Source organism: Cyprinus carpio, chromosome B9, assembly GCF_018340385.1.
Source record: "Cyprinus carpio isolate SPL01 chromosome B9, ASM1834038v1, whole genome shotgun sequence".
In the NCBI taxonomy this organism is placed as follows: Eukaryota; Metazoa; Chordata; class Actinopteri; order Cypriniformes; family Cyprinidae; genus Cyprinus; species Cyprinus carpio.
Window position 1 is genome coordinate 7314674 of NC_056605.1, and position 23548 is coordinate 7338221.

At 37.0% G+C, this 23548-nt stretch overlaps 1 protein-coding gene across 1 annotated transcript; it reads left to right on the forward strand.

Moving 5' to 3' along the window:
* The first annotated feature begins 2 nt into the window (after window positions 1–2).
* dnajc15 (DnaJ (Hsp40) homolog, subfamily C, member 15) lies at window positions 3–18385 on the forward strand. The gene is made up of 6 exons (XM_019110217.1): window positions 3–127; window positions 1101–1152; window positions 3568–3641; window positions 6326–6402; window positions 8966–9036; window positions 17899–18385. Exons 1-6 carry the CDS (start codon window positions 23–25, stop codon window positions 17967–17969), a joined length of 450 nt encoding a protein of 149 aa, XP_018965762.1. The 5' UTR covers window positions 3–22; the 3' UTR covers window positions 17970–18385.
* Window positions 18386–23548: the final 5163 nt, after the last annotated feature.

Below are 23548 nucleotides of genomic sequence, written 5' to 3' on the forward strand. Positions count from 1 at the left end.
AGGTGTGTCTGTCATCATCAGCATGGCGAGCTCCAGTGGGGTAGTGACGGAGGGGGACTTCGTGAGAAATGCTGAATATACATCGAAATCCACCGGGCAGAGCGAGACAGATATTGACAAACGCCTTGTGAGTATACGTCGCGCTGGAGAGTGCGGAGCATTTATACGGTTTCACTGAGAAATGGCTGAGCTTGTGTCATGAGAGTTCTCACCCACAGTATTGACCTTGCTGCTCACATCTCAAACTCAAAGCATTTATCTGAAGACTTTTACCTTTCTTCTTCTTCTTCTTCTTCTTCTTTTAACCAGTGATGCTATAACAATTATAATGATATAACAATTGCCAAACACCTTATGTAAGCTGATGCATTAACAAAAATCGCCCGATAATGATTATGTAAGTGTTGTGACATGGGAAATTAACACTTTATGGCCTGCAAAAAGCTACAAGTAACTTACAAGTTGATTTAATAAGTATTGTCATTTGCCAATCTTGTTTGTCTTGTAAAAGCCTTATTGAAAAAGTTTTATTTGAAAGTTAAGAGGTTATATGCACCTTATGGATACAAGTTGGTCTCTAAGGTGTGCTTGGTGGTTTCTAGGGCATTCTAGGTCTTTGATATACATTATGAGATAGTAGCTGGGGCATTCTGGGTGTTTTTATTATTTTGGGCTATTGTCTGAGAATAGAGATAGATAGATAGATAGATAGATAGATAGATAGATAGATAGATAGAACATCTTAAAGGTTAAAGGGCTTTACGTCTGAACTATATGACATCTGAAGCATGAATTCATGACTCATACAATGCCATGATTAATCAGTCAGACTCTGAACATTCAGTCAGTGGAAGTCTTTGGAATTTTGAATTTTCAGATACAGGAAAAAAACATTTTAGAATTAACAACAACAACAACAAAAAGTTCTAGGAAGAATCTTAAATTTCCAGTGGAAGTCTAGTCTGGTTTATAAACCTGTAATGATCTGCTATGGGAGAACCATATGTGCCTCGTCTAATGCTTAAAATCCTTCTCTACCAGCGTTTGACTTGTGTTTATTATTAATAATCATAGTGACGTGATGTCTGTGTGTGTTTCAGGGTGGCTGTCTGATGGCAGTGGGGCTGGGAGTTGCCGCGGCAGGGTTTGCAGGTGAGCGCATCTGCTTTGGACCCCTGTGTATGCATCCATTTGGAAATTTGTGTGTCATTAAAACTCGTGTTACATAGTCACATGCATTTATATAATATGTGTGGTATGGCCTAGTGGTTAAAGCTCTGGGCCTAGAACCAAAGGTTACCGGTTCAAACTGATGACTGATCACCATTGTGCTTTTGAGGTAGTGCTCAGCCTCAGATTACTCCAGGAGAGACTGGATAGTTAGTATTTTCTTGCATGGGTTTGACTGTGATAAGCAATTTCAAGCTGTTGATAGCATTAGCCATGTGACAAATTATGCATTTAGTTGGTTTCCGCAGTATTGTCATGTTATGACACACGATAGTGTTAGCCTCAGCAAATTGCAATAGTTTTTAAGAGCAAAGCATACAAGCTTGTTGCTATGCAAACTCGATTTCATGTACCTTTGAGTTCCAAAATGTGTCAGAATTAAGCGATATCACACAAGAGCGCTGTTGTTTCAAATATCAGCATTAGCACAATTGTGAGTGTGTTGTTGCTTTTATGCAACAGTTCAATAAACAAGAAGTTAGTATTGAGTAACTTACATTTTAAATGCACTTTTGCCAGTTACTTTGCCTTTTTTTGCTTTGCAAAATAAAAATATGTTCAAATGAATTTGATGCAGAATTTACTGCTGCATGTCTGAACAAAGCTGGTGTTTTATTTCTGAATGTATCAGTGTGTTTAATCAAATCAGCTGAGTAAATGATTCAGTTACTCACTCATAAAGACTTCAGATCTCATTCACTGAGCATGTTAGTTGCAAATGTGTGTGATCTGGATAAAAAGGTTTTTATGAGCAAATCATTCAGCTATAATTTTCATATATATATATGTGTGTGTGTGTGATATATATATATAGTGTATATATTTGTGTGTGTATATATATATATATATATATATATAAAAATTAAAATATATATGTATATGTGTGTGTGTGTGAGATATATATGTATATGTGTGTGTGTGTGTGTGTATATATATATATATATATATATATATGTATATATATATATATATACACACTGTATATATTAGTATACATTCTATAGATATTAGTGTACAATCACTTGTTTCGATCCCGAATGAATGTGCTTAAATGAATCAGTGTCAGCTCCCCACCACTAGTACACAGACTGACGATCTGTCTAGAAAGCACAAACACAGACAAGTAAAGTGAAAAGTCCCAGTGCTGTTGAACTAGATATCAGCACTCTTGGAACGCCGTGTTGGCGAAGCTTTCGTGTTTGCGTTCTGGCGCAGACTACGTTTCTAGGCAGGATGTTTGTAAGCTAAAATCCCTCAAGTTGCGGTTCACAGTCGGATAGGGTAGCCATTGTATAACGTAATAAAAGTTTTTTCCTCCTTTGTCTTCTTTAAATATTTAGCTAAACTTTCCGTACGTTAAAGCTGCCCACAGATATTTATGATGTGATTGGAAGCACTGGAGATGATGGGGACCGTGATGAGGGTGATGGTTAAGCCACACTTACTGTGAGTGTTTGTTCAAGCCCTCAGATGAAGCTCACGCTGGTTAATGAGGTCAACGCGGCCTCTAGCATTAAAGGAATCAAAGCGACTTTAAACGGCTGCATGTGGCCAAATAATTAAAGTGACTTTGTCATCGGCCTGTTTACGTTTGATTCTTTTCTGGCAGGTGTCTCTGCCGTCCTCCGTACTGCTGCTTGGTAGCTAATCATTGTTAGTCACCAAGTCTTCCACCAATAGCTGTGTGAGGTCAGGATGGAATAGAACTTGTGGTCGCTTTGAGGAAGGGGGCTAATTCCCATTTCAGTACATCGAGGGGGCAGCGCTCCTGCCAAAAGCTGAGGTGGTGTGTGGTCTGCTCCGCTCAGAGGCAGGGCTTTGGATTACAGCGGAGGGAGCCTCAAACACTTTTTTTGCTGAAAAGCAAAATAACGTTTTCCTCTCAACGATGTGCTTCTTAGAGTTTGATGAAATGAAAATCCAAAAATGTTCCCATAATGAATTACTTCAATGATTTCATGTGTTCTTCACTTAGTGTTTGGTTGGGTTAAACGAGCCGCTCAATGGCCTTTCACAGCTTCTTTATTGAATGCTGGATGTCCGAAAGCATTATACGTTCACTTCATTGAGTGCTGCTGACTTGCAGTGTGTTGCTTCACAGTCGAACCACAACCGCTGGCAGTTCACCAGCACCCTGACCAAATAAATACTAAGGGAAGTTGAAAGGCGACCTCACCTTTAACACATATTGAATAAGACTAAAATGTGGTTTTGTCCTTGGTTTCACCCTTAAACCAACTTTGTTAACCCTGGAAATGAACTCTGTAAATGGTCTGATCAAGTGGCACACTTTTCATCCCATCAACGCTTGTTTCCCTTTATTACATTTGCTTTTAGGTCGATATGCATTCCACTTATGGAGGCCTCTGAGTCAGGTGATCACAGAAGCTGCTAAGAAGTTACCCTCCACGGTAAGTGTCAGAAATGAACAAACCATATTTCTCTGTACCTTATTTACCAACAAATGATATGTATTGGTTCCTTAATTGCACATATCAGTACTTTTTATTAGAACATATTAGTACCTTAAGTGTACATCTTATAAAAGCGTAGCGCCCTAGTCACAGTTTTGTACCTTTTTTTCGGAGAATGCACATAAGCAAATGCTGCGTGATTGCTTTCTAACACCCTATGAATCAATATTCCCACTGTGAAAAGTTCCAGCACAACATTCATTTTTAAACACAGCTACTATTTCAGAGAGCGATGATATGTGGGAATGAAATTTGGATTTTTCCGTGTTCGTTTCCACATCTTGAGGCCCTTGCTTGCGTGCGGTGTTGGCATGTTAAACCTCCTCCTGTAGGGCGATGGACTGATTCATCACATCTTGCTGGCTGTTGCTGTACTTCACGCTGTGCTTCTGGTTTTTGATGGAGTTTGTAATGCTGATTTGTCCAGGTTCTTCTTAATCTCCAGGGTTGTGTGGTCGGGGCTGGTTCCCAGCGCTTTGACTCAACCTGTCCACCTGTGTGCACTCTGAAACTTCTCAAATCTCAGCGGCTTTCTCCTAAACCGGGTTCGAGACAGAGCACACTTGTAATAGATCATTATTAGAGTTATTAATCCAGCGATTTCATCATTCTGTGAATCACATAATGGATGAGTGTGATTACGTGTCCTGTTGTGGGCTGAGATTGGACTGAACATTCTGGCCTCTCTCTCGCCCTCTGAACGTATGCTTGTTTTTACTCAGTCGTGAACTCTGACCAAAATCCTGCAGTATGTACGATTTCTGAAGGAGCCACAGACCAATGTTTTTCTGTTATGGAATTTTAATTAAAGGGATAGTTCAGCAAACAACTATGAGAATTCTGCCGTTGTTTTTTCACCCTCATGTGTTCCAGTTGCCGTGGAAAAATTAATCACAAAAAAATAAATTTCTGTAAAATTGTTATGAATCACTTGCTTATGCCACCACAGTTTATAGTCATCTGAAATGTCCAAAAAAAAAAAAAAAAAACCAAAAAACATAGAGGCATTAAAGTAGTCCATACATTGTGTGCTATACTCCATGTTGCATACTGTCTGTTCTTCATACAAACCTTAAGAAGACGTGTAATAAATCAATGAGATATTTTCGAGGCCCTGTTGTTGTTTGGGGGAAAAAGCTTATTCACTGCTTCAGCAATTCTTCAGAAAGTCTCCTAAAAACAACAGCATATGGGGTTAGAGTGACAATGAGCAAATAATGCTTTAAGAGTTAAAATAAAGAATACAGTTTTTGGGGTGAACTGTTTCTTTAAATTTTTAGTATGTGCTGAAAATACTGAATTGTGTGAACTTGTAGAACTGTATATGGAAAAGTCCCAAAGTGGAAATGTAAACATGGCTCTTGTGAGGTCTGTACTGTAACAGAATCTCAGCAAAATGTTGTCTGCTAAATTTCCTCAAAAAACGCTATGTGAAACTTGTCCTTCATGACCTTCTCAAATCCCAGTCTTGGGTCCTTGTGGTGCATTCACACCATGTTATAATTACTAGATTACAACCTGGGATGTTTGTACTCAGATCTGTACATGTCCTCAGACTCGGGAATAATCAATAGGCAAAACTGCAATATAGCAAATAATGCAAATGTTAATAAATATTAATAGAGTTTACAAATTGGAATAATGAGTTCAACGAGGACGTGAACAGTTTTTACAACTCAGTCAATCTCGCAGTTATGGTGAGTCCAGCATGAACACATGTTTAGTTTGGGAATTTGGATAATTATGGGGTCAATCATCTCAAATCCCTAAAGTCTCTATTTTCACATAATGAGGTGAAAGTGCTGATCTTGAGGCTTTTATCTGATCCAAAGCAACCTGTTTGCCATCAGTACTGAGATTATGCATGTTATACATCAGACATCATCTGATTGAAGGAATGTTATGGGTTCAGTACAATACTCTGCAATACTCATGTTGATTTCTCTTGATTTAGTTTTGTCCCCCTTTTTTGCTTTTTTAAAAGGGGTTCCTGTAGGACTTAAAATGTCTTAATTTGCCCTAATTATTTTTGTCGTTTTCCAGTAGAAATATCAAAAAAGCTTAAAAATAACATAGACATTTACAATCAGAGAACATACTAATGCATTGTGTTCCCTTTACTTGGTCTTCATTTAAAAATTCACCTTCATAAAACCAGCGGAAACCTATTTAAGATTATATTTTTATTAAAGCACTTAGAGGAGTTATTCAGTTAAACCCTGTTTATAACTTGTGTTGTATAGTTGGTAAAATCGTTTTCAGCTGGGATCACTTTTCTGGGTGAATAAACTTCTGATTACAGATTGCCAGCGTAATGTCTGTGCTGCACAGATACTTTCATCATGTCTCATTGTGTGCATCATGACAACCAAATTGAAAGATTGAGTACAAGTGATTCTATCATCCCAGTTTCATGCTAGTAGGGTGAAAGCCTTTTGACTCTTTGAGAGCGGTGTATGTTAACGTTTACTGCCTGACCCTGTGTATTTCTATTCTGTTTAAAACTGAAAAAGGCACCATTTCCCCCCCCGGGCATATCAACGATATGCCACAGATATGCTGTTGATAGAGCTTAACTTGGAATTTGGATCATGTTTTCACCATTTTCTCTTCTTTCCTAGTCATTTTCTGCGTATTACAAAGGTGGATTTGAGCAGAAGATGACCAGACGGGAAGCCAGCCTTGTTCTCGGGATCAGGTAATTGTGGGCTAAACAAAGCTCTAAATCACTGCAATTCCTCTTACTGAATTCTCTCATTATGAGTTGTCATGGAAGAAAACAAAGGTGTTTTACAGTATATACACACACTTCCCAGAAGAGCATGCGGTTACGTCTGGGGGCAATTCTTTTGGTTTGAAGCCGGTCGTCATCTCATGTCGTCACGGCTTTGATCCTAATTTGTCTAATGGGAAAAAGTCTCAGCTGTGTCTCTAACTTTGTAATCTCGTTTTTCAGTGGACCACCCTCCTCCTCCTAGGAGTGTATATTTCTCTAAAAAATTTCCCTCACTTTAACAGAAGTTCACAGGGTCCCACACCAGGTGTGACTCACACCGTGCAAGCATCACATCCTGTGCGGCGAAGCCGAGTGCCTCATTTCTTTGTGTTGTCAATCAAACTGGACTAATGTTTTCATAAAGCTGAACCAGAGTGTGCATAATATTTCTTGGATGTAATCAGTATGAACTCGGTCGACCGCATTCACGCTCATGAAACAGTACTGATTCGGGTTAATCGTTTTTATTATTCTCTTCTCATCTGTCTTTAGATTTACTTTGGTGTCTGTCACTCACAGCTGAAATAACTGGCCACAGTAATGTTACTGTTTGCTTTGATATACTTTGATCTCTGTACACCCAGGGTTAATTCAGCACATTTGTACAATTATTTGTGCTCTTTAAAGGGATAGATCATCTAAAAATGAGCTTTTTATCATTATTTTAAAGAAATTAATACTTTTAGCGAACAAGGATGCAATAAATTGATCATTAGATTCATATTTCAAGTAAATTATTTATTTATTACTTTGTTCATAAAAGAATCCTCATCAGAATATTTTTATCAAAAATATTAAGTAGCTCAACACTAATAATGTTTCAAATCAGAATATTAGAATGATTTCTGAAGGATCATGTGACACTGAAGACTGGAGTAATGATGCTAAAAATCCAGATTTGATCACAGGAATAAATAACATTTCAAATTATATTCAAATAGAAAACACTTATTCTAAAGTGTAATAATATTTCACTGTTTTGCTGCATTTTATTTATCAAATCAGCCTCTTCCTACACTTATTTATTTATTTAATTTACTTTTTTATATTTTTTGCAGTCATGTTTGTGTTTTCTGTGATCATCCTTCTATACATTGCTGACTTTAAACACATTTAAACACACATTTTCATTCTCCTGAATGCCACACATATCTGGTGAAGATGCTGACTCTTCTGACAAATGCAGTTTAGCCTGACGGATTCGTCATCACATTCTGGAATCATCCGCGCCGCACAGTGTTTTAATTAGCTTCTCTGGCCCCTCTCAGACGCTCACTCCTGCGTATGATTTGAGTCTTTAGAGGAGGGTTTGTAGGATTGAATGCTTTTGTGTAAGCATTAATGTATCTTTTAATCATCACATCTGGCTGTTTTGCTATGACTCAGATCTAAACCCTGACATATGGAGGCTGGAAAGAAATTGATTTATCTTTTCGGTAAGGAGACAGTGTGAAGCCAAGTGGCCTAAAACCACCTGTCCTCAGACTATAACTCTTTGCTTTACATAGAATAAAATATTTAATAAATACAGGAATTTGAAAGTGTATCCTTAAAAGAAGCATATTATATTATATTATATTATATTATATTATATTATATTATATTATATTATATTATATTATATTATATTATATTATATTAAAGTAATTATGCTTGAATGTGTGAAACAAATTAAGAAGTTTGGGAATACTTATATATGCAAGATGAGTAGAAAATATTAGTTTAAAGCAACACCAGAAAAACAAACTCTTTGAAAACAATCTCAGTTTATTAATTCATTGAAATTAATTTAACATTTATCAGTATTTATAATACATATGTCAATGTTGACATATATGGAAGACTAGGAAGAGATGTTTAAAAATAAGAAATAAGTCAACAATTTTATTATTCAAACATAAAAATTTAAATCACTTTTTAAATGGATAGATGTATAGACATTTAAAACGTTTCATTTAATTCATTTTTACACTAAATAATGACATTTAATTCGGTTTAAGTAATCTTAAAATGTTTAAATAAGTTAAATAATTTTTCAATTAAAAATGTATTTAAATTTAGTCAATGTTTTATGAAGTTAAATAAAACAAACAAACAGTAAACGAATAAATCATTTTAAGATGCACATTTTTCATTGCATAAAAAAAAAGATCAGTTCCTTTTTTGTTGTTTTGTCAAATGCTTTTCTTTATCCATTTGTCAGAGGAAGTAAAAATATCCGTAAGCATACACGAATACCTTTCTCTCTCTCTCTCTCTAGTTCTGTTGCCTGGTTTGACCACTAAATTGGGGATTTTCAGGGGACGTACAGATGTACATTTCCAGTTTATATGTGCAGTGTTAGAGACAGACCACACATGTTGATGACTAGTGCGAAAAGCTCAGTCTGGAGGCCTGTAATTAGATTCGTACTGCAGTTCACACTGAGGCCACTAGATGGTGGTGTGCTCCTTTTCTAAATGTTCTGTTTTCTTGTTTTGCGCAGTCCGACCAGCAGCAAGGCAAAGGTACGGGAAGCCCACAGAAGGATCATGGTCCTAAATCATCCAGATAAAGGTCAGTAGTTCAGGCTGTCATGTTGGGAAGGCTGTGTGTTGATCAATAATTCTCTGTCTCAGTTCTCCAGATGCAGCTGTAGCTCAGTGTATTGTCTGAGCAGACAGCGGCAGAGACGGGTGTTGATTACATTATTGATTTGAGCAGCATTTGTCATTTGTTATAACACACTCTTTAAAGAGAGCTCACATCCCTGAAATGCTGACTTGCTGTAATATAAACCATAAAAGAGAACCACACAAAGCAGGACATAAAGTGAGCCATCACTTCAGCCAGTACTGTAGATTCAAAATGTTCAATGTAAGAATGTAAATACAGTTGAAAAATACTACAGATAACAAGGCGTGTTTTCTATAGAGTCTTTCAGTGAAGGAAGAATGACACTGAATTATTTTCACTTTCACCAATAATAACAAAACAGAGAAATAAACAGAAGCATTTATTTACAGATTTAAAAATGCCACGCAGAATGAATTAATCATTTAATCATTTAATTTTAATCACCTTGCATCAGTTTGAAATGGATTCAGCTAATAGTTTTAAATTATTCATAGGAATAAATCAGTCTTACCAACTGTAATTAAATTTTTGCAGATGGAGTTTAAATCGGAGACACTATTAATAACATATTAATGCATGTCAAGAGATGAGAAACGGAAGTAAAACTAATGATACTCTTTAGAAAACTTACATTTTATATATATATATATATATATATATATATATATATATATATATATATATATATATATATATATATATATATATATATATATATACTATTATTATTGTTTATTATTAATATCATTTAGCAGTTGCTTTAATCCAAAGTGACTTGAAATGAGGAAAACAACAAATAATCAGTGCCATATTTATATACTGCTGTTGAAATTCTGGGGGTCTTTTTATTTTTAATTAGTACTTTTAATCAGGAAAGGTGCATTAAATTGATCATAAGTGACAGTATGCACTTCTACACTTTTGGTCAATTTTACATCACTTTTTACATTTAAGTATGAAATGTATTTTAAATAAATGCTGTTATTTTGAACTTTATATTCATCAAATAATACAATAAAATGATTATAGTATCAACAAATATATTAGGCAGCACATATTTATCTGTGTAATAAAATAATAATCTAATAAAATATTTATTGAGCTGCAAATCATCATATCAGAATGATTTCTGAGGGATCTTGTGTCACTGAAGACTGGAGTAAAGATGCTGAAAATTCAGCTTTGACATCATAGGAATAAATTACATTTGAAATTATATTCAAATGCAAACATTTATTTTGACCTCTAATAATATTTACAAATATTACTGTTTTACTGTTTGATCAAAATAAATAAATCGTACCAATTTTTTTTTTTTTTTTTTTTTATGGTAGCTTAAATCACAGTCAGAATCATTGTAAACAGATATTGAATATTCTATATCACACAGTGGAGATAATGCACCAGGTACAAGTATTTAGATCTGATAAGGATTTGTTCACTCTGATCTGTACGACACAGGTCATAAATCACTGTCTAGTGACCTGCTTTTTTTTTTTTTTTTTTATGGCCTTTTTTAAGTGCATGGTTTCACCTATTACACACTGTGAGCCGGCATCTTTATTTTTTTCTTGGTCACTGTACTCGCCCTGTTTTTCTGTTCAAGGTTAATGGCCTCACCTTGCCTTTCTCTGGTTTACCCTCTTTCAGGTGCATTTCTCACAGCGCTCAGAGGTGCTGTTTATAGATATGTATGTGTGTGTGTGTGTGCTCCTCTCGACCACTAATACTCTCAGCGAAATAAGCAATGGTCTCTGTGATTCTATCTGTAGAGGAGCGATAAGGCCTGCGACTGCAGGGAGGACGTCCTGCAGAGAAAGTGTGCCAGATTTGTCCCATCCTCCAGCTCTGCTGAGAAATGCTTTATTACAGTGCCGTTAATAACGGTGTGCAAGCGCCCATCCCGTTTGTTACACTAGTAGAGGGGCTGATGTATGAAAGACCCCATGAAATGGCTTGATGAATGCAGTTAGCGTTCCTGATGTATTTCCTATTGAAACAGATTGGGATATAACATACTGAAAAACTAAGCTTTTTTATGTGATCAATAGGCTTAAGGTGCAGTCACATTTACCATTGTTTGGGGAATTTTTTTGAATGGATGAAATCCAGTCATTTCAGTAGAAATCCTGACAATTGGGAATTTCGCATGAGGACAAAAGATTAGGTTATGTTATATTATATAAATATTATTAATTTTAACAGCATTGAATAAAGTATAGGCCTGTTTTATAGTATAAGCGTAGGCCTACTGTATCTATATGATTACATACACGTAAAAAGAAAAAAAAAAAGTTGGACTGCACTGTAAGTGAACAAAACTGAATGAAATTGCTAATCTCAATTATTTGTTTTATCCTCAGCACAAACTTTATGATTATAACAAGCCTATATATCGCTATGCTGCTGACAACAGACAACGGACCTTTTTGCACACGACACAAGTACTGCTAATGTGGTCATACTTTTATGCTATTTAAAGTTGCATGTTTGATATTCCTCTTTGATATCTCTTACCACATGTTCCTATAAGGAAATGAAATGGCAAAGCATCCATTAAATATCGCAGGTGCTGGATTGTCAACAAAGACGTCTCTTAGCAACTGAACTGTGGAGGGTGATGGATGCTGTGCGACACTAGCATCTGTTCTGCAGGAGTGCCATTATCAACAGAGAGGACTGTATATGATGCAATGTAGCGTTTTATTTACTGTGCATCTGACTGAGTGCAGACATGCTAGTGTAACAATGCAGGTATTCAGTAACAACGGTCTCAAAATCTCTTATTTCTGATTCACAAGACATTGTCAGTAAAAGCCTCTGAATTATCAAAACTCGATGGCTGTGTCCAAAATCGCATACCTTTTTGAATAAATACCTCACGGCTGTTAAAAAACATGTTGTGTGTAGTATGCATATGGGTAATATGAATGTTATCCAGATGTACTATATTTATCACTATATTCAAACCAGTGTCAGTTGTGTCTCCTGCTAAAGCATCCACTGAATGCGCACTTCGTAAACTCACTGTAATGGTCATCCTGGTACTTTTCACCTACAGTTTTATGAATGCTGTTAATTCAGACATACTGCTCTTTTTCTGCATGCTATATAGCAGGGAAGTATGTGATTTCGGATGCAGCCAGTGACGGGTGAGTTATCAATACGGGTCTGTACAGACACATGCCTCCTAATATCTCACCTCGACATCACACACAATTCATGTCAGAAAAAAGACTCTGTGACCCAGATGAGATTGAGCGCTTTTCTATATTTCTGTGTTCATCTTGCATGTAGCCCTTTGTGAGTTTAAGCCCCTACGGCAAGGTTTAACATTGACATGAGGATCGACGCTATTCGCTCCGGTGTCCGCTCTTTAGGCCGTAATGAGATGATTAACTTTGAGTGGTCAGAGTAATGGCATGGAATGATTGTTGAATTGCCTTTCATTAGTTTGCTTGCTATGAGCAAATGGGGACATTGAGAAACCCCTATATACATGCCTTAACTCATCTAACAGAAACCGAATAAAAGCAGAAATTAAAAAGAAAAAGCAAATGATAGAGCTTTTTTTTTTCAGGTTATTGTGCGCTGTCTGTCATGTGACTTGTGTGGTTTGTGTCATGGGCTGAATTGTACAAAGCAAAATTATCCATCGATTGTCCTCAGTGTGAAAAGATGGATCTCAAAATCACACAGTCACTGCTGCACAGGGGTCAAATATGTAAAAGATGCTGGAAAACTGAAGTATCTGACATACCTTTTAATGAATTACTACCAGTTTCTGAGGAAAAAAATAAACCGTACGTTTTAATATGAAACACTGAAACTGAAAAACAAAAAAGAACGGAAAATAAGTAAGTGATGATGAAACAAACTGTTGAATCATAGTTTTGATGGTTCCGTTAATTGATTGGAATATACACTGCTTTTATTAATTGAAATGAATCAAAGTGATTAAGAAAAATGGCAAGATTTCTCTCATGTGAAATAAGTCCATTGACAATGTCTATAGGAAATGTCCTGGGCAAAATGATATTGGCAGAAAAACGAATGTGTAATTAAGTGCATCACTGCAGGCTGTGTTGAGCGCGCAGCTCCACTTCCTCTCTGACACACAGACAGATTAGCAGCCTGCTCAGGCCCTGCTCCCTGCTACCTGTTCATTCTCCTGTGTGTTTTCCAATTTGTTATTGTTGCTTATCATGATAGTCTTGTGCAAGCGGGCAGGCAGGGACTGTGTGTGTGTGTGTGTGTGTGTGTGTGTGTGTGTGTGTGTGTGTGTGTGTGTGTGTGTGTGTGTGTGTGAACACAATGGATGCTTTCAGGATCCTGGAGAGGGACAGCTTTGTGTAAATCCTGTGAGTCCTTTAGCAGAGCAAGGTCATCATTGCCACAATACTGTTCCTTGAATCACATGAAAACATGTCCAGGTTTCAAAGTCAATAAGATATAAAATGATAAAATATATTTTATGTATTTGTTTATTATATTAATTACTTTTTTTGTTTTGCTTTGTTTTTATTCTGAAACATATGTTGTTGTTTTTTTTTTTTTTTAATATATATATATTTCTTGTTTATTTTATATTTACTGGGCTCCATGTGATCTGGGTATGTTTTGTTGAGATTCAGGAAACAGCACTTTGACGACACTGACCTTTCTCTGGCTGATGGTCTCCTGGGAAATACACCAGTTGTAATTTTTCCCTTATTTCTGTCTCTTCTCACCTTTTTTCCCTTACATCTTCACAAGAGTGCTTTACAAATGGTTAAACCAGTATATAAGGGATTGTTGACATTTTCTGAATTAAGAACATCAGTCTGTCATGTTTAGACAGGCCAGTGTCTGTCACCCAGTAACAAGCTGATCATTATTATTACTTTAGCTGTCAGTCATTCAGCATTAACTCTCTGGTTCATGACTGACACCGTGTGACCTTGGCTTCATGAACCACTGTACAACAGTCAATTAGCAATTTAAGCTGTCAAACTTGACCAAATGTCAAGAATTGATCATTATTGTTATAAAACAACAATATATATATATATATATATATATATATGCATATATATATATATATATATATATATGCATATATATATATATGCATATATATATATATATATATATATATATGCACATATATATATATATATATATATATATATATATATATATATATATGCACATATATATATATTAATATAAGATTTTTTTTAAATTAAACATCATTACAACGCAGCAATTCAAATTAAATTTTGACCAGAAAATGGCATTACCTACCTCAAGAAATTGAGACAAAAAATAAAAAAAAAATTATGCAATCTATAAAAACATTGTTTACTAAAGTGAAATGCCACAGGAAAAAAGAACTGGATAACTGAAACTGTATTTAATACTTGGAGGAAAAGCTTTTATCTGCAATGTTTCCATCACTCTCTTTTTATGCACATTTTGAAGTATTGCATCAGAAACAAGTGATGGAAAAGTTTTTATTCTTGCGTGATGTGGTTTTTGACTTGTGTGAAAAAGGGTTAATGCAAATAATGGGAGATGAAAATGCATTTTGCAAATAAATTCCACATGAACGTTCAAAAAAAGTCACGTGACACTGCGCTATGGAATGGCATAATCTGACTAACCAGCAGACCGATTTGGTTGCACATCATCTGAAATGTTGTTATGGTCATTATGAAATGCCTGAGCAAAGTCTGTCGTTGGATGGAAACGGTGCTTATTCACAAATGTTTATGCAATATTCCAAGTTTGCGCAACAGTTAAATTCGCAATTTAGGATGGAAACCCAGCTAATGACAGCTTCGAGACACTTCCTGCTGTATATGAACATACTTTAAATCTTGAATGTTCTTGGGGGCCCTATTGTGAATCTTTCCTCCACAAATACTGGGGTTTAAATCTGGTGATTGCCTGGGCCATTCCAACAACGTTATTTTATTCTTGTGGAACCAATTCAGTCTTCTTTGAAGTATGTTTTGGATTGTTATCCTACTGGAAGGTCCATCTACAGTCTCACCCTCATCATCTTGGTGGATGGCTACAGATTCATTTTAAAGTGCCCTTATTATGGATAATGAAAGGTTCATATTTTGGTTTTGGGAGTCCCCAACAACAGGTTGACATGCATGCAAGGTCAAAAAACACTTTCAATGTCTTATAATATGCATTTATTTTTACCTTACTTGCTCAAGACTACCAAACGATTCGCTCAAAGATTCATCTTTCCAAACCCCTCTTTTGCATGATGCTAATCTGCGTTGATTGGTCTGATTGGTCTCATTTCATCATGCCTGTAATGCCTGATAAAGCAGTGTTTGTGAGCACAGTGCTGCTTTGTGTACAGTGTTACTGGGGAAACCGCTATTTTTATGCTCCAAAAGCAGTACCTAATGGCAAATACTGAATTTGCATTTTCATTCAGACCAACGCGAAAAGCACAACAAGTGTGCGGGTAATATGCTAATGTTTCATGTTGACGTCAACATGAAACGGCTTGGGATTTGTTTTAAAATCGACTCGTTTCAATGATTCAGAGTTGACTCTTTCTTTTGGGAGACAATAACTTTATACATGGTGCACGTTCAGATTTTAAATTTTGCAGGATGTTTTCATTCACTTAGAGCTCTGTTACACACTGCATGAAAGGTAATTTTTTAATTCCATAATAGGGGCATTTTAAGAATTTCTGGGTGCATGGCTCCATTCATCTTCCCTTCAATAATAGGGATTTCGTGAAGCGAAAAAGACATACCAGGATGTATTATGATTTTTTTTTTTTTTTATCTGTGTATACTTATTGAATTAAAGGCAATGTCTGGTCAAAATTTTATGTAAATTGCTGCATTGAAAAAAAAAAAAAAAAACTGTTGATGTGTTGAATACTGATTTCCAACTCTCTATATAACTTATGCACTGCACTGTGCACTGTGTGGCTGCATCAGCAATCAATACATAATAAATAGAAGAGGTTGTAGGCAGTAAAGAAAACAGTGGTTGCCATTTTTATTTCACAAAATGTTACAAAGCAAGTGAGAGGTAAATAAATGTGCTGAAGGGCTCGTTGCGCAGTGAGGAGAAAGTGATGGGTACAGATGCAAGGGTCTAGCTGTCATCAGGTAAAGTCTGCTCTGGCTTTGTGACTGTGCTCTGGACCTCCAGGGCGCCTCACGTATACTTGCCCTCGTGGAACGTGTTTCACTGAACCAAAGATGCAATGGAAATTTATAGCAGCATGATGAGGCGCAGCAGGCACCAGGTGTTCCTCATCACACGCTGCCAGCTATAGCACATTTTAACCCCCTCCCAGCCACACGCTCCCATTATACGGCATGGTTGTGGGCTGGAAGTCAGTGATTGGAGGCAAAGAGATTTCTTTGCTACAAAGCTTGTATGATGTAGAGCTGTAGTGCGGGCAGCACAAATCAAGATAGAATTGAGCCTGTGGACTCGGGGAAGGAAATGAATTATGTTGCTCCATTTAATTTCAAAGTGACTTTAAAGTCAGTGTGAAACAGTTTGTGACCCATTTGATTTCTTTAATGACATTTCTGAGTGAATTGTGGGATATTAAATGAGGATGAAAATGTAGGGTGGGAATTGATTGGATTTTGACAGTGGGTGTAACATACTACTGTTCAAATGTTATGGTGTCAGGTTTTTTTTTTTTTTTTTTTTTTCATCAAGGATGCATTAAATTGATCAAACTGACAGTACAGACATTTATAATCTAACAAATGATTTCAGTTTTAAATAAATGCTGTTGAACTTTCTGTTCATCCAAGAATGCATCACATCTTCCATTAAAAGATTAAGCTTAAAACCTTTTTTCAACATTGATAATAATTAGAAATGTTAGAACGATTTCTTAAGGATCACATGACTCAAAAAATTCAGCATTGTATCACAGGAATAAATTACATTTTAAAACATATTCAAATGGAAAATAGATTTTTAAGATTGTAATAATATATCCAATTTTTTACTGTACTTTTAAGTAAATAAATGCAGCCTTGGTGAGCATAGGATACTTATTTCAAAAACATTAAAAAAAAATTCTTACCAACCACAAATGTTTGAATGGTAGTGTACCAGAACATTGAGACTTTTATATTACTATTTGGAATGATGTGCACTAATGTATTATGCACAATAAAATACATTTAGAAAGTAATATGTGGCCCTGGAGCACAAAATCAGTCATAAGTAGCATGGTATATTTGTAGCAATAGCAAAAATACATTGTTTGGGTCAAAATTATTGATTTTTCTTTTATGCCAAAAGGATATTAGGCAAAGACCATGTTCCATGAAGATATTTAGTAAATTTCCTGTACCGTAAATATATTAACACTTAATTCTTGATCAGTAATATGCATTGCTAAGAACTTCATTTGGACAACTTTAAAGGCGATTTTCTCAATATTTAGATCACCCTCACACCCCAAAATTCCAAATATTCAAATAGCATAAACTCGGCCAAATATTGTCCTATCAATGGAAAGCTTATTTATTCAGCTTTCATATGAGTTATAAATCTCAATTTCCAAAAATTGACCCTTATGACTGGTCTTGTGGTCCAGGGTCACACATGATAAAATAAAATCCAAATTCTTGTTCACTTTTAAAATCTCTGTATGAGCTGTGAAGAAACTGTTTACATTTAGATGAAATAATAAGGATAATATTATTTTTGAAATGTACCCTTTACAGTTACAAAGAGTACGGGGAGAAAGGAGAAAAAAAATCATGAACATACTGATATAAACCGCTGCTTCTCCTGCAGGTGGATCCCCGTATTTGGCAGCAAAGATCAATGAAGCAAAAGATCTTCTTGACTCTGGCCCTCGGCACTGACCCAGCTGCCTGCGCTTCCCCAACAGAGAGTTACATCTACTTCAGAGCCGCCAACTCACCCATGAGCCTCCACAAGTCATTGTTCTCCTCCGTGTTTTTCTGCCATAAATCAGCTGACTCTCAGCATACTGCGTTCTGTTCTATCTGTCACTGTTCCCCACCACCACTTTAATGCAAGTCGGCAAAGGTTGATCCTTCATGTTAAAGGATCTTCACGCTGTCCATGTGAATATCTCGCAGTAATCTCTATTATTTATTGAGGTGACTTGTGTAATGTTTAATGTCTGCTGAAAAATGGTGGATGTATCTTTTCCACTGGTCTAAAAAGCCTAAAGTTTTTCTCCTAACCCGTAGGGACCAGACTATGTAGATGTGAAGTTATCTTAGCATGCTGAATAAACTGTTTTACAAATCTGGAATGACTCATTGTGTTTTTGTGTTTGTTTGTACGGTACCATTTCCCTCCCACTGTGCTCTGAATGATGCCTGCAGTACAGATGCCTGTCTGGTCTGCACATCTGACGGAGTGGCTGGGATTGGACAGAGGGACGTTCTGTACGCCATGACTTGGACTGCTGATTTGCCATTTGTCAGACTCCAAGGACAAGTTACTGCAACACAAGCTGCACAAACCAGTTACACATTACTGCAAAAGGAATAAAAGGCAAGCAATAGTGAAAGAAATTGCTTCTAGGATGCATTTTAAATTTAATTTCCTTGAGAACAATTTCGAGCTACATTCAGAACAGAGTATTAGCTTGTCCCTACTGCCTACTCTGATTTAAAAATAGCTAGTAATGTGAAGGCATATAATACACTGTCGTTTATTTGCAGATAACATGCAATTAAGTGTCTGAAAACATTACATTAATTTCACACTAAAGTATCTTCATTTAAATTATATTAATTCCGTAATAATAATAATCAGAATAAAAACTATGCTACACTGTACTTTCTTCACAAATGTAGTCTATATATAATGTGTTGAAGTTTTCCATTTGCTTCTTACGAGACCCGGTCACTGATTTTCTGCTTCAAAACAGGACATTATCTTGGATTGTTCATTGTTCCAGATGGACTAACATGAAAATTAAGCCAGACCGTTGCAGTATGAATGCGAGTCGTATGTCATGGAAAGACTGGATCGACCAAGTTCAATTTCCAAATGCTCTGTTTGATTATTGCAGCCATGAGATCTCTGTAGGTGAAAGCTTGAGTCTACAAATAAAACCCAGTGAGCTGTTTGGCACGCTAATGAAATACTTGCCACTTTGAGTGTTACCCTGCTCTGGCCTCGCTTCTGTAGCTGGCATTATTTACTGTCACAGCCTGCTCCTTTTTGCCTGACCCTTCTTAGGGGCTGTTAAAATTGATCAAAACTGGTGTGCCAGACAACTGGGAATGCTGTCCCATATTGTGACACTAAACCTGTCTTTCTCCAGATGACATGTATAACAAGGATAAAAGCCCGCAAAAGTTGCATTGCGGTCAGGCCACTCTGTCGTGAGATGTGTTGCTCTGACCCCCTTGTGACTGCGGCTATTTTCGGCCTCTGCTTACCGTGAAACCAGCATGGAGTTCCTGAGCAAGCCTGTTCTCTGCAGGTTTCTCTCTGTCAGGGTGGATTTCCATTAAACAGTGTAAAAAAAATTAAAAACGCCAAACTAATCCACACAGGGCCTCATTATAGCTGTGTGTAATGCACTGTCCAGAGCCGATGATATAAGCGAAAACGAAATCCCTCATAAAACTCAAATTAACAGCTTGTACATTTCAAATATGTGAAGGCCTATAGTGTACATATGCCAACTTTTACACTCATCAACATTTTTGAAAAAAAAAAAAAAAATATTCTCTTCGCAGTATTATGATGAAGGGTTATATGATATCAAAAGTGTTATTTCCTGGCATTATCCGTCTGCTTGAACGAGACTTCATGTGATGTTTCATATAAATTTTATGACAGCCAACCAGTTGCCAGGCACATTCTTTAAAGGCTCTTTGATGCTTCAGTTTTGTTCCTGTTATTTGAACTTTTTTTATTCATCTGCGGAAAAGGATGTAATTTCAGCTGCATTATTTTTCCAGTTACTTGATTCAAGGAAATCATCGAAGTTAAATCATTTGGAAATATATATATATTTTTTTTTCATATATACACACTATAACTTGCCCAGGATTGATGTATATGATAAAACAATTAAAGCCAGTTTTAAGGTTACTGTGACCTTATTATGTTGGCTAGTATTTAAGTGTGTTATCATGCTGCTGAGACATACTTTTTTTGTAGTAATGCCTCTAAGAGCTTTTAAAGGTGCATCTGGTAGCTTGCTTTTACTGAATTGAAATTTAGTACTGCAGTGATGACATTTTTTTGGGTCCAACCCTGGTATCCTTAGCAAAAACCCAATAGGATTTTTCCATTGACTAACGGATTATTTGAAAAAGTAAATACAATCACCAGAAGTAAAAAAAGCTAAATGTAGGCTATGCATGAACTACACTATGGTTGCATGACTTTAATATCTCATTAGGCATTTGACAGTATTTGTGACCCTGGACCACAAAACCAGTCATAAAGGTCCATTTTTTGGAATTGAGATTGATACATCATCTGAAAGCTGATTAAATAAGCTTTCCATTGATGTATTGAGAAATTCACCTTTAAAGTTTAAAGGGGTCATATGATGCTTTTTTAAAGATCCTTATTTTGTGTATTTGGTGTAACAGAATATGTTGACATGCTTTAAAGTTCAAAAAACACATTTTTAAAATACTCTATATTACTGTAGGTCCTCTATGCCCTGCCTCTCTCAAACGCGTCCTTTTCTACAAAGTCCCTCCTTCTGACAAGTGCAGTCTGCTCTGATTGGCCAACTGACCCAGTGCATTGTGATTGGCTGAACACTGCAAGCACTCATCGGAAATGTAACGCCCCTTTCCATAATCGTGAGTCAGTTAATAATGTCCTTAGTTTTACCATCAGTTCAAGCCCAAAAGGGGAACAGAGTCACATGACAGACACAGTGATGAAGCTTGTATGTGTTTGCAGTACACAAGCCACGGACGGTACACAAGACAGCTGACTCCACTGTGTGACTCTCTCTCTCTCTCTCTCTCTCTCTCTCTCTCTCTCTCTCTCACACACACACACACACACACACACACACACACAATGCATTTGAACAGTCAATAGCAAATACTTTAATAACAAAACATACTTACAGTAGCTGACTGTAAGTCTACGATTCATTGTCGTGGCAAAGTCGGAATTACCTCTTCTCCTAGGTTCACGAAACGGTCGTCCATAAAATGCATTGCTTTTCTGTTGTAAGTAATCTTAAAGATTCCTAAATGCATCTACTTTCGGAAGGCCAAATAAAGTGCTTTTGCTTTCGCCTAGATACACACAGCATCTCCCTGACATGACTGCATCAACACTGACTGCGGTTCTGAAACCACGCCTTCTATCTTTGCGTGAACAGTTGGGCAGCATTACGCAAATATTTCCACATAGTGATGTAGAGATGTGGGGGCGTGTTTGAATGAGCCGTTTTAGGGGGCGTGGCAGAGTCTTAACTTTGATAAAGAATATCTCTTCGGATTTGAGACTTTAGTCTTTGCAACTTTACAGATCTTCTTCATGCACCAAAAGCTTGTAACACTCCAAAGAGAAAGGAAAAATTTTAATTGCATCATATGACCCCTTTAAAGTTCTTAGTAATGCATATTACTAATCAGATTTTTTTTTTATATTTACGGAAATTTAAATATATATATATCTTCATGGAACATGATCTTTACTTAATATCCTAATGATTTTTGGCATAAAAAGAAAATATTATAATTTTGACCCATACAAAGTGGCTATTGCTACAAATATACCCATGCTACGTAAGACTGGTTTTGTGTTCAAGGGTCACATTTTAGCTGAAAGTTTGAATTAAAGTAGTTTGCAAAAGTATGATTATAAACACAGTGAGACTGTAAATCAGGACTTGTGAGTAGGCAATTTAGAAATCCTTTCCAGAACGTGTCCCCAGGAAGTGGCAAGTCTGGTCACCTTATTGCAAGTTAAAGCTTTCAAAAAGCTTTCAAGCAGATTTTACTGATAGAAAAGAAGGTATCAGCAAGGATACCTAGCGTGCACAGTTACCACAATGTGGATTTTAGAAAGTGCACAGAAGCTCAGCGTGTGCACTTACCCTAACATGGATTTCAGAAGCACCATTACTTAAGGTGAGAGCCTAGCCTAGGAATTGCCTCGACAGGTCCTCGGTAGCAGATGCCCTGCTCAATAGGTATCATTAAGGATACATAAGTAGAGTGAGGCCCAAGATAAAAACCCAGGCCTGAACCAGCTCAGAGAAAGGGTACGAAGCTAGCAGCGCGTGACCCATACCATATAGGATTTTAGAAAAGTGTGCAAGGCACCTAGCATTCAAACTAACCAGGATGTGGATTTTAGAAAGTACACAGAAGCTCAGTGTGTGCATTTACCATAACATGAATTTCAGAAGCACCGTTGCTATGGGTTTACTGGGGCTGCTTTCTAGAAAGGCCTCGGAGTGCTAAGTGACTGTGATATGCTCAGGAAGCAGTTGCTTAATTCTTCGGAATAATTAAGTTAATTAATTATAATTAACTAATTTAGTTAGTTAATAATTAAGCATTCGGAAGTGCACATGCTCAGGACGCATGTGAATTGGGAAGCGTATCTCATAGAAAAAACCTCCATATGAGGGGAGCATTGCCAACTCAGTCATAACAGTCACAGGACAGGCTCCGGAGCACCCAGCTCTCAAACTGATAGGGGATACAATGCTTGACTCTGATAGTAGTATGGTCATCGGTGACACTGTAAGGTGAGGGGAGCACTACAAACTCAACCACAAGAGCAGCATATCAGGGAGGCAGAAAGGGGGCCTAACCACCTGGTGTTGCTGACTCATGGAGCCCTGGGGAGCGGAGAACTCAACACTCGGATGAGAGGGAGACTCAAACAGCATGATCATAGGTAACCCTCTAAAGTGAGGGGAGCAACGCCTATAACGTCTATAGCCTTGGGGCAGAGTTCTTAGCTCTCCAGTAGAAAAATTCAACTCTTGGGATGAGAGGGAAACTCAGACACTTAAAAGGGAGCGGCATGCTCAACCAACAAAGAGAGCAACCTACCAGGGAGGCAGAGAGAGGCCTAACAACCTGAGGTTGCTGCTCAATGGAGCTCCAGGGAGTGGAGGACCCAATGAGAGGAGACCTCAGATGCCCAATCAGGAGCAGCATGCTCAAAGGTAATCCTCTAAGGTGAGGGGAGCACTACTAGGCTCAACCAAATAGGGGGCAACTCATCAGCGAGGCAGCAAACGGCCAAACTACCTGATGTCACTGCCATGGAGCTGAACGAGTGGAGGGCTCAACCTTTAACAAGGAGAGAAGAACCCAGCTCTACCGAAGCAAGCGGTCAATGGCCCAGGGCCCAAGTTCCTAGCTCTCAATGTAGAGTGGAGGACTCACATGATCTACGCAGGAGCGGCAAGCTTATAAAAGACCCTCCCACAGTGAGGGGAGCACTGCCATGT